Raw genomic sequence first — 12,036 nt, 5'->3', positions numbered from 1 at the left:
ACACACACCTGCTTCAGTCCGTCTTCCACATAGCTGTCAGTTTTCTTAATACAAATTTTTAAGCTATAGGAAATGGTATGGAGAAACAAGCCAGAAACAAATGTACATTAATCAGAAAGAGACTTATATGTCATAAGATAGGTTTTCTGATTGGGCCCTATTAAACAATTTTTCAGGTCAATTTTACATATTTTAACAGTATGTACAGGTAGCAATGAAGAAATAAGCAATAAGCCTCAAATGAAAAATCACTAACATATTGCAATAACTCTTAGTAAGAAGGCAGGTCTGAACCAGGGATGGAAAAAGAGACCAAGTAAAGAGAGATAAACAGCATTAAGAAAATCACATAAATGATAAGAGGCTGGTGACCCTTCAGTAAACAGGCAGAAGAGATGAAGATATCACCTTAGTTTCTGACTTGAATAGATAGAACTTTTATTCACTGAGATAGACATACAGGAAGAGCAGGTTTAGGAGTGATCAGGAATTTCCAAGTAGAATGGCCAGTTGTAAATAAACAGGTTTGGGAGCTCAATAAAGAAGTCTAAACATAATATACTTAAAATCAGAAAAGGGTTCAAATGAAATCATATCCGACTTACTCAGAAGGAGCATCTAGCAAGAAGCAATACAACCCTGGGGGAACTTAAGAGGGTCCTAAGATTTGGAAAGTCACAAATAACTTTTACATCTCAAAGAACCAAAATCTGAATGCAGAATATTTTGTTCATTATGTGCCAAAATTACTCAGAAAATCATCCTCAAGCAGATTCTCCATTGAAGGGTAGGAAAATACACCCTTATCTCCAAGGAAGGAGTGGTATTACATGAAAACAATATTCAGGGTACTTTGATTTTTAACCAACCCAGAAAATGAAGTCTACAAAATCAAACTAGATGGGGGAACTTCTACAAAAAAAGATCACCTCTTGCAAAACAACCTGAGACGTAAAGATCCAAACAGCCAGTAGCCAGCAGGACTCCATCCATGCTTATTCACTAAGCAACATTGTAATTAGAATTTGATTTGTCAGAGATTGTACTGACCTGCCAACGTGGGCATTCTGGTTGCCTTTCACAGTAATTTAATAGGCATTCAGGTTAATTCCCAGTCTCTGAGAGCTTACTTTAATATGAATCCACCCCAGAGAGAAGTCAATCCTCAAGTGACAGATTCACTTTGGGTACTTTCAAGGCAGAACAAAACTGTGGTAAGGAGCTATTACCCAAAGGACTTTTGGTAGCCAGTTAGAAGGCTGACGGTAGAGGCACTTCAAGCCTTCTCATTGAAATTCAGCAAGTATTTTTACCAAAAGATTAAAAATTAAGATGTGATTGCAAACAAAAATTCAATGATATTTTTATTGAATTATAATCTATTATCAATTCAAAAAAATCCACTTCAGAAAACATCCAATGGATGTTGACTTACCAGTAAAAAAGTAAGTCATCCATGTCTGATTATAACACTGAATACATAATAAATTATATTTACATGCAATGACTAGACTATCACACACACAAGGTAAAAAAATACAGTATTTTATGTACAATATTAAAGATTTACATTTTCATATACAGTTTTATAAAGTTAAAAATTCTCTGTACAAAATCTTAGGTGTACAGAGTTTTTATATATCCCCATCCGTACAGCTGGATCACAACAGATTCGCTTAAAACTATAATACTACAAACACTGGAGTTCTTTTTACTTCATATTAAAATCTTGGCACCCATATACTAACACATTATTTTTGAAATGTGAATTACAAATGAAATAAAATGTGATCATGCAGACTTTTTAATATAAGAAAATGAGATAAAATGTGCTTCTAAATCAACATTTATCAATTCCATAGTTAACCTAGTTCTGTTTAACTTCCTGTACTGCTTTCATACAGGTACATGCAAAACTAGCAGATTATGGGTTTTTTAATAACATTAAAATAATACTATAGTCTGACAATACTTAGGCATTAAGGATTCAACTATCTAGCAACTCTAGCTTAACAATTATTTCTGCTTTAGCAGAAACCTCAATTAAAGACATTATATACTAAAATTCACAGAAATGTTAACAATTCCTAAGTTTATAGGATCTGCATCAAATAGTACAATGGTCACTTAAAAAGCAACAGAATATGTTTGACATTTAAGAATACTGTGTAGTCTCTGTTCTGAGAATGAGAGAAGAAAATCTAAGATAAACCATGAAAAGATTAACCATTGTCCCTGCTAAGGAAGCACTTGCACACTCCCAATCTGTTAAATAAAGACACCTGAAGGCTTTATAAAAAAGCTTACGCTACACTACTCAACTTTAAAAATCTTCTTGAAAAGTAACAAATTAAAGGTATCAGCACCTTCCTTCCTGCCCCAGATAGCTAAAGACCAACAACAAAAATAAAGTGCCAATATCTAAAGTATTGTTAATTATTTAAGAGGCACTAACCCATTTGATGGCTTAGGATTTAAATATGAAAATAGGCCAGATCTGATCTGAATAATAAATAGAAGGTAGGTATTCTAGTCCATGTAATTCCTGCCTAGATGGGGGCTGGACCAGAAAACCACCTACTCCCCCATTTATTGCTTTAAAACTGGTAGACAAATTTAAACTCTGACACAGAACAATTAGTTAAGATGGAAAACACAGTGTCTGTGCCACTTTGAAATCGAAAAAGAAGGTGCACTCTTGGTCACTGGGTGGAGAACTGCTGAGACTCTCTTCTCCACAACTCATATCTTCACAAGAGTCCTCACTAAAGGGAAAAAGAGACAAAAAGAGTGGATTGTTACTTAAAATACACAGATGCTTTATAGGAAAAAGAACTAAACTGTAGTCTGTCTATATGCTGTAGTCTATATGAATATCTCTAGTCTTAGGACTTTGTATACAAACGTTATTCTTTATAATACAGAGCCGAATTTGACTTGTAAGGATCTCCTAGGGTGAAGTTTATTGTAATCTCATTAGAAAATAATTTTTCTTTAAGAGACTTACACAAATTACTACTTGCCAAACTAATATTCTTATTCCAAATAACAACTCTTGCATTAACTAATTAAAGAATTCTAAGTGTTTTAAATCCAAGAAATGCAAACTAAAGACAACATATGTCCTATTCCATAGTCTATTTAAATGTCTTTCTAGTATCAATAATCATCACTAATCCTCTCCAAGTATCAAAGCAAGAAACCAACAAGCTACAAAAATGAAAATTCCAGTCTTTTATCTCTGTAGCATAAAACAATCAAGTTTATTAAAAATATTCACTTTACAAAAATGATTAATTCTAAAAAAGAAAATGACATTTGGCAAAACTGAAAAAATATCTGTAGAACTTGGCCCCTTTATTTTCCAGTCACCTACCCCTCAGTCTCTTCCTCATAGCATCATATTAGAAATTCATTTGAACATTAAAAAGCCTAGAATACTGTTATTTGTTTTAACTGATCTATATTTCAAAGAGCAGGAGACAGAGACAAAAACCACCTTTTTTTTAAGGGGAGGCTTATAAATTATTATCATTTTAATGAAACTGCTGGTTAACTTTTTTCTTCTGAAGAAATTATGCAATAAGAGTAGGACCTTTTTCTGATGCCTTATGTTGCAGTGATCCACAGCTCTTTTTCAATAAAAATTAGTTACAGTGTGTGGAAGTCTAATTAGCCAAGATACCTGCTTACCTTTCACTTTCATCAAAACAACCCCTCTCTGGGATTGTTGGCAACTCGGGAACACTATAGTAGCTATTGTGGAGGTTCTGAGCTGTGCGCCTTGAAACAATCCAAACTAACTTCTTAAGATCTGGTTTGCAACATTCAGGAGAAGAATATTCAGCTAAACATTTAGATACTAGCTCCCTCCAATAGAAGAACTCGGTGTCATTAATCTGTGAGGAAAAAATATATATATATTTTAATGAAGAGGTCATAGCACTGGTTCCCAAACCCTGCACTTGGAATTATCAGGTGATCGGTTTAAAAAAATATATTATAATATTATAATTTGATACAGAGTATAACCGGGGTGTCAAGAGATTTTTAAGTCCCCCAGATAATTTAAATGCGATCAAAATTTGGGAACCAATTTTATAGGAAGAGCACTATAATTTACATAGCATTCAATACATAGAAAGGTTTGCCTACTCTAACACACTGACTTAAAAAAACTGTCTTTTAATAAATCAACTATCAAATATATTATACTTTTCTTTCCCCCACAAGTATATTCTTTACTAGTCCCATGCAAAAAAAAAAAATTAACTTTCCTTTTGTTACATAAACATTGTTATAGAAATCAATGTTGTTTCTATAACAAGACACTGTATAGGTTGCTAATAATATACATTTATATTGTGACACCAGATATAAACTAAAGGAGAAGTTACCAATATGAAAGAAGATCCCCCCACCAAAAAAAAAAAAAAAAAAAAAAACATAGTTCCTTCACCACTGGGTAATGCCCAGTTTATTTCATGGAATCAATTTTCACTGATGATGCCTCCATATATCACCATTAATAAGTTCAGATGAAAACTGTAAAATTATGATTAAAAAGCCTAGAAGTTACCAAAAAAATATTTCACATGCCCTTCCACCTCAAGCAGAAGGTTTTTGTATCATCTTGGCCTCCATTTCCACTAGATTCAGTCACATGTTAAGCCTCCTATAATCTGGCTTCAACCAATCCTTTCTCACTACTCTATTAACATCACCTCCAAGACATCAATGACTTCCTTCAATTTTCATTATACTAAACTTCTCATCAAAATTCAATACTCTTGGCCACCTCCTTCTTAAAAACCTCTTTCCAACCTGACCATGCTCTTACTTGTCTGGATGTACCTCTCTATCTTGCTTGGGTCCTAAGGGAAGAAAAGGGCAATATTGAAAACCCTAGAGCTTCAAAGAAGCTCCCTAAGTTTCTTTAGGTTTCAACTATCACTTCTTCATGGAAAATTTCCAAACTAAATCTTTAACCACAATTTATCTTCTGAGTTTTTATTCCAGGCTGCCAAACACATGCATGCCTGGGTATGCAAGCATCAGAAATCATACTTCTTTCATCACAAATTAACTTCTTCCAAGTTTCTTTGAATTATGCCAATATTCTCTCCATTCTAGGTCCAAATCTTGGTCATTCACATTCCTTGCCTCATTTCCATGATTGGCTCTGAAAACTATTGCTTGTGTTTGATTTTCTTATTCCTGCATGTGGCTATCACTCAGTCTACCTGCAAGCCTACCCTAAAATGACTTTCCAAACCCATCTTCTAACAGTCTACTAATTTCTTAAATATAAGCTTTATTGTGCAAACCTTCACTCTTCAAGAATTTCTTAGCACTCACCAGGCTCCTCTCCTGGTCTGCCATATATCTTGGCTAACAACCCCCAAACATTCCTATATTCACTATTATCTGCATTGAAACATGATAATAAACAACAGAATACACTATCTCATGATTTGTTTCCTCAACTAGACTATTAGTTTATAAAAACAAACTGTGCTTATTTTTGCCTTACCCCTCTTTTTGACTGCAAAAACACTGGGATGGCCTGCCTAAGAGGCTTAAAAAGAGAAATAATGCTGATGTTAATTTGGTAATGCTACTAATGAAATGATTCAGCCCTACAGATGAGAAGGAATGCCATCCTATTCTATTAATGCACATATTAAGTCTACTTCCTAGTATACATTTTAAAACAATGTGCATGTGGCAATATATACAGCTTTATTAGCCTCTGACGTGATACTACAGAAAGAACACCTGCAAGTAAACACAGTGCTGGACTAACTGATCAAACTCCCATCTAGCTTAATATCCAAAGCTGTATTTATACTTGATATATAAGAAAAAAATGAATACAAAAATTAAGAACCCCATACTATATTACTTAATATTTAAGATACCACAGGGGGAAAAAAATGAAATATCAGGAAAAAAACCCTTGGACTTAAGATATTTACCTTGGAATGCTTTTTAACAAGCAGGAGAATTTCCAGTAATTCAACGGATTTCAAAGTTTCTACTTCCAAATTGAGAAGGCACAAAGCTAATATAGATGGCTATCAAAAGATAAAAAGAGAAAGAAAAAAGAAAAAATTAAATTTATTTTTTAAAATTCAAAATAGAAACTATGAGATGTGTAAGAAATACTTACTTTTGCTTTGGAAAAGACAAGTCGGCAGTTGCAAGCTTTCAGCTGAGCTTCTAGTTTGTCAAGGCTCAGTATTTCTTTCCTATAAAATACAAAATGTCAAAGTCTTAAATGATTTTAAGAACTTCCTATTAAAAGTGCAAGTTGATCTGGGTGTGGTGCTGCATGCCTGGAATCCCAGAGAACTGGAAGGTTGAAGCAGGAGTATCCCAAGTTCAAGGACAGCTTCAGCAACTTAATGAGGCCCTAAGCAACTTAATAAGTCCCCAAAACTCAGCAGCACTTAACCACTGAGCCACATCCTCAGAATCAAAAACCAAAAAGAGAACAAGTTGAAAACTGGCACCCTAATATTTTACTGTTACAGCAATGCTCAAAGTACAAAACTTTCATTATTAATCCCACTAACCTTTCTGATATATGACAGAGTATAATAGTATGATATAAGTGCAAAAAGTTTAAGGCAGTAGTAGCTTCCAATTCATAGTGCAATTTTTCTGAAATTATTTTTTCCATCCGTTTTATGTCAGAAGCAGTACATTTACACTGACTAATCCGGATTACATCATGAATGGACGGAATATTGCATTCTTCTTCAACTATTCTAGCAGCCAGCAGAAAACAACAGACTCCAATGCAAGATAAATGTTTAGGTTTCACCTGGAAAACAAAAACAAAAGAATTCTTTTAACTGTCACTTTAAGTATAGCAGATACTTAAAAATATATAGTAATCATGCCCCTACTCTTAAAAGAGAACACAATCCAGCTGCTTCTCTTATATATATACACTTGCCTTTACCCACAATTATACTCATTTTTACATTTTAGAACTTCTTAGCATTTGTTTTTAGGCCTGGCATGGTGGCACATGCCTGTAATCCCAGTGATTCAGGAGGCAAAGGCAGGAGGATGGCAAGTTCAATGCCAGCCTCAGCAACTTAGCGAGACCCTGTCTGAAAATAACAAAGGGCTGGGATGTAGCTCAGTGGCAGAGTGCCCTGGGTTCAATCTCCATCCCCAGCACCAGTAAAATCAAAATCCAGTTTAAAAAAGTAAATAAGGTTTTTTTGAACATTTAAAATACTTAAATGCAAGGGGAAAAAAACACAATGCAGTGAAAAGTTAGATTTCTAGCACTGAGTAATACTCTGTAATCTTTTAAATTTTGTAAATCTAAAATAAAATCTCCCTCAAAAAAATTGAGCTTTTCAACGTTAAAAAAAGAAAACCTGCTACATCTTCAGATATAAAAACAATACTTTCTACAACTTTTTATGCAAAAAATCCTTAAGAACTATTCCATACTTCTACATTATTTTACCCAAGAGAAATATTGCATCAGTTTGTGCAGCATGTGGGACATGTATAAAAGATGCAATGGACAGATGGCTGTCCTTTTCTTTCCAGTGCCCTGAAAACTGACCTAGCAGCTGAGAGCAATCCTACTGGCAGGAGAATTACCACATTTTTCTAACAGTTGCTAGTGATTGTTAATGACTGTGGCTCACTTTCAAAAGACTCACAGGGAAGGGTGTCTACTTCATTTGTTGTGTTTTGGAATTAAAAGCATCTAGGCTCTAATAGAAATGTGATGAAAATGAAAACTTCTTTTGAGAACTGTATACATATTTATATTGAGTACTGAAAAAAGTCTTCTTTTTGTCACATTTTCCAAGAAAAAGTATTTAAGAGGTACAGCAAAACCTAGTATAAGATACAATATACACTTAAAGTCTCTTGATCTGGCATTGGCACTAACAATCACAATTCTTATTATAAATGTATATGTATAATAGACTTCTGTTACGTTCACTTAATAAATATTTACTGAACCCTTTGTGCTAGGCTCTGGACATAGAAAAGGTATTGATAGGATGTAATTACAGAAATGATTAAATACCTTCATAAGAGCCAAGAATCTGTCCAAAATATTGACAGCTAGAACAAACGTTTCAGTGCAAGATCCAAAAAAGTTAGTTAAACTCCTTAAATCTTCTACTTTGGCATTTCTCAATCTTGAACACAGAGTATTATCATTCTACAATAAAAAAACAAGAGCCAAAGTTAATTATATTCTTAAAACTATATAAATGATGCACAGATTCAAAGAATAAGGTATCCTTTCCCTTTAACTTTCAACAACACAGAGGGAAAGAGTGGTTAATAAAGCTTCATCAGATGTAAGATGTAAAACACTAATTTAAAAATCACATCATAAAAGAACTTCAGCAATTCAACATAACCTGAACTTTTGCCACACTCCTGAGGGCAACAGCAAATACAGTATAATTCAGTTCCCTTAGAATAAATGTTTCCTTGCTTGTTTTTGTTTTTCTAAAATCAGCTAAGATTCTATAAATATTTCATAGGCAGAGGGTAGGAAATGAACTGCTCAATTCTCTAAGAGTCTCCCACTCAGAAGAAGCAGGCTGGGGAAACTAACATCTGAACTTCTCTATACTTGGTATTACTTCCTTTCTTGCTAAGAAACAAAAACACGATCCTGTAGAGTATTAAGGTTTTTCTTAGTACTCCAGGAAGACCAATTTTGGTCTTTTGCTGGCCTAAGTCTTCATTCAATTGGAGGCGGGATCACCTTCTCCAATCCCCATTAGCTACTTGAGCAAGTCCTCCTTCCTGCAAACTTACCTCTGGGGTAGCCTCAATCAAGCTCAGCCCTTTCTCTCGAGGTTGGAATCTCTGCTCTTGTTCCAGATAGAAACTCAACAATCCAAGGAGCTGAACTCCTTCACGATCTGCCAAGTACTCTGCCCCCAAATCCTTCATCTGTAGCAAAGACACCACATAAGGTTAAATATGTAACTTGGGGGTGCGGGCACCGTGAAGTAAGGCAGAAAAAAATGATGGCAATACCTCCAACGAGGGGCGCGCCAGCACACCCCTGCAAGGAAATGGTGGTGAGGGGACCAATCTGCCAGAACCTCCCTGACCGCCAAGGAGGTGTGGCAGGGGAAGGGCTTGTGGTCACGTCCGCTGGCCAGCGCTGGGCCAAACCAGCCAGCCCCAGCTGAGGTGCTTCACAAACAGGAAACTGTCTGCGGGTTGGCAGCGTCCCTAGGGTCTGCCTATCTACCCCACCTAAAGCTGTGCATAGAGGACTTCTGTCCAGGGGACTGCACAGGGACTATAGGGACCAAGCAGGGAGCCGGGGAAGCTCCAGGGTTCTGGAGGTGGGGTACTGCACAATAGGAAGGAGGGGAGAAAAAGTCTCGCGACTGAACAAAGAACAAGAGGGAGGAGACTCTCGAGCTCCGCCCCGCCTGGGGATCCCAGCACCAGAGACCCCCGTCAAAGCCCAGCCTCCAAGATTTCCCTATCCACTTCCGCAGCGCCAATTACTTAAGTACCCCAAGTGCCAGACACCCCAATCCGAGAGGGGGCGTGGCCCACTGGGCTGGGGTCGAGATACAGAGCTTCAGTCTGCCCACACCGGAACATCACCAGTGAATCCACTCACGCTTGGGTTCCGCAACTGTGCGGAGCTCTGGGGCTGTCAATCCTGGAAGCACCACCCAAGCAAGCCCCGGTGACAAAAGGAGGTGTGGATGCCGAAGCAGAGAACTGCTTTTAGCCTTGTTGCCCCCTTCATCCACCCCACCAACATTGACTGAGCAACTCCCAGGGGCTGGAGCAAAGGGCAGGACCCGGGCTGTTGGGGGGGGGGGGGATGAGGGGTGGGCAGCAACCAGAAGTCTCTAATCACCCTCCCCCATCCCCACTACAATCTCGAGGAGGAACAAAGGAACCCAGAGCAATCCCAGGAGGCCCACTCACCGTGCCAAAGGTGCGCCTCCACGGCCCCTGGCGTTGCACTTCAGAGTATACGGGGTGCGGTGGGGGCGCCGGACCCGTCTCCGAGGTCTGGGACCTGCCGCCTCAGCGGTGCCCCGGGGCCGACATCCCAGCCTTCCCTCCTGCCGCGGCCGCCTCGGCCTTACAGCACTGTCTTCATCCTGCTCCCCCCAGCGCCCACCCAGCTCTGGGCACAACGCTGACCCCTCACTGCCGGTGCCTCTACCTGCACCGCCTTAGCCTCAGAGAGGCCCCAGCAAAGCCCTTGTTTTTGTTTTTTGAGTTTTCGACGCCCCCAAGGGGGCGGGGCACGTGACTCTCCGCGGAGGAATCCTTCACTTCCTCCACAGACTTTGAAAAAGAGTCCCGCCTCTAAGCCACAGTGTCCAGTGTCTCTCTGGACCTCCACAGCCTCTCCTAGGCTGTACCTAGCCAGCCCCCGCCCAGTTACAAAGGCCGTGGGTGGAGTCTGGGCATCCGTCTCATTTCACGATTGAAAGGAGGAAAGGGCAGTGAGCTGGTTGAGAGGCGGAAGGAGATCATTTCTGGTCTCATCGCACCTTTTAAAGGTCCCCGATTTGTTTTGTTTCCCCTGTTTTGAAAAGTCCGCCCAAAGTAGCCGGGTCTCTGATTGGATACGGGTGGGGTGAGCAGAATGCGGAGGACCTGATTCACTTTTGAATCTGGATTGGCTAACTGATTAGTTTTTGCGCCCTCTGATTGGCTCTCGCTGTATCCTGCACCTCTATCTTCCTCCTGGCCTTAGCAACTCTGAGGTATGGGTGCGCATGCTCAGATTAGGTGTCTTTGATGGCATTCAGTTACCTGCCTCAGGGTCTGTGTCTTTTCTCCGGGGCACCTCCACCTGTCCAGGGAGATACACTATGCTAGACAGTCTTTGTGACAACCACTTCTGCCAGGGGGGGAAGTCTTGTGTTTTTTTTTTTTTTTTTTTTTTTTTTTTTAACGTTTCTTATTTTATCCAGAGCTATTTTGCAATAACCAATCAAGTTACTGTAACATTTTTAGGGTCTTTAAAATGCCATCATGTTTTGGTATTTGTTTAAAATTTTTCTGACCCAGGAGGGGGAAAAAAAAAACGGAGATAGATGAACAAGATGGACAAAAAATGGAAAGCTGGTGAAGCTCGGCGATACAGATTGCATGCTTATTCTTTCTACCTTCTGTACCTTGAAATTTTTCTATAATTAAAAAAAAAGTTCAAAGGAAGGTTTTTTCAATAAAAACTGCATATGATGAGGGCACCTAAACATCTAATCACTATAATAGCATTCCTCCAGAGACTGTGGTTGTGCTGTTGTTTTAATGAAGGCTTCCAGAGCTGCTTGGTCCTCAGTAGCCCATAAAGTACCATTTATTGTCCATTATAATTAGTATAGTTATTAAGGTGGACACCTCTCCCGAGGCGGGGCAAAAAGCAAACCAACTAGGTGCCTTAGGCTGGAGAAACTTTCACACGGAATATGTTCAGGAGATGTAAGAGACAACCCTGGAACATTTATAGTTCCTTTCTGCCTCCTCAATCCTCGTCTCCTGCCAAACTTGAAAACCCATAAATAGCACATTCATGAGTTCTAATCTAAATAATCAACCCTTGAAAAACAGTTTCTCCTTTCTGCTCCTCTGTATGTTTTCTGTGAATTATTATGTTACTTGTGAAAAATGGGAAGGCACATAACATGGCTTTAACATCAGCTTTCTTCTTTCCAAAGCAGCTAAGGAAATAGGTCCCTTTTTATATTAACTGGAACTAGACACAGACATCTGTCTAAAACACTGGGGGAAGGGAGCCCAAAGAACTATCCTTTTATTCGTGGAGGTGTACCCTTGTTGGAATTTTTAGAAAATGATGTAAAACTAGCACACTACTACATAATTTTATTCAATGCTTCTCTAATTCTTTAAACCTTATTTAAATTCTTATTTGACATAGTTTTTTGGCCAGAAATCCATGCTAATAAACTTAAACAGAGACATGAACTAATTTGGAGAATAGATCCAAGATTAGACTATCGATTACAGCTCCCATAC

General features: G+C 38.3%; 1 protein-coding gene across 1 annotated transcript; it reads right to left on the bottom strand.

The window, feature by feature from the left end:
- Positions 1-1,338: 1,338 nt before the first annotated feature.
- Positions 1,339-10,278, bottom strand: Ccng2 (cyclin G2). The gene is made up of 8 exons (XM_027939805.3): positions 9,967-10,278; positions 8,821-8,958; positions 8,072-8,209; positions 6,579-6,829; positions 6,173-6,251; positions 5,979-6,077; positions 3,694-3,899; positions 1,339-2,765 (listed from the first exon to the last, which is right to left on the bottom strand). Exons 2-8 carry the CDS (start codon positions 8,956-8,958, stop codon positions 2,642-2,644), a joined length of 1,035 nt encoding a protein of 344 aa, XP_027795606.1. The 5' UTR covers positions 9,967-10,278; the 3' UTR covers positions 1,339-2,641.
- Positions 10,279-12,036: the final 1,758 nt, after the last annotated feature.

Source organism: Marmota flaviventris, chromosome 7 (genome assembly GCF_047511675.1).
Source record: "Marmota flaviventris isolate mMarFla1 chromosome 7, mMarFla1.hap1, whole genome shotgun sequence".
Lineage (NCBI taxonomy): Eukaryota > Metazoa > Chordata > Mammalia > Rodentia > Sciuridae > Marmota > Marmota flaviventris.
This window is presented reverse-complemented; position numbering and strand designations above follow the sequence as displayed.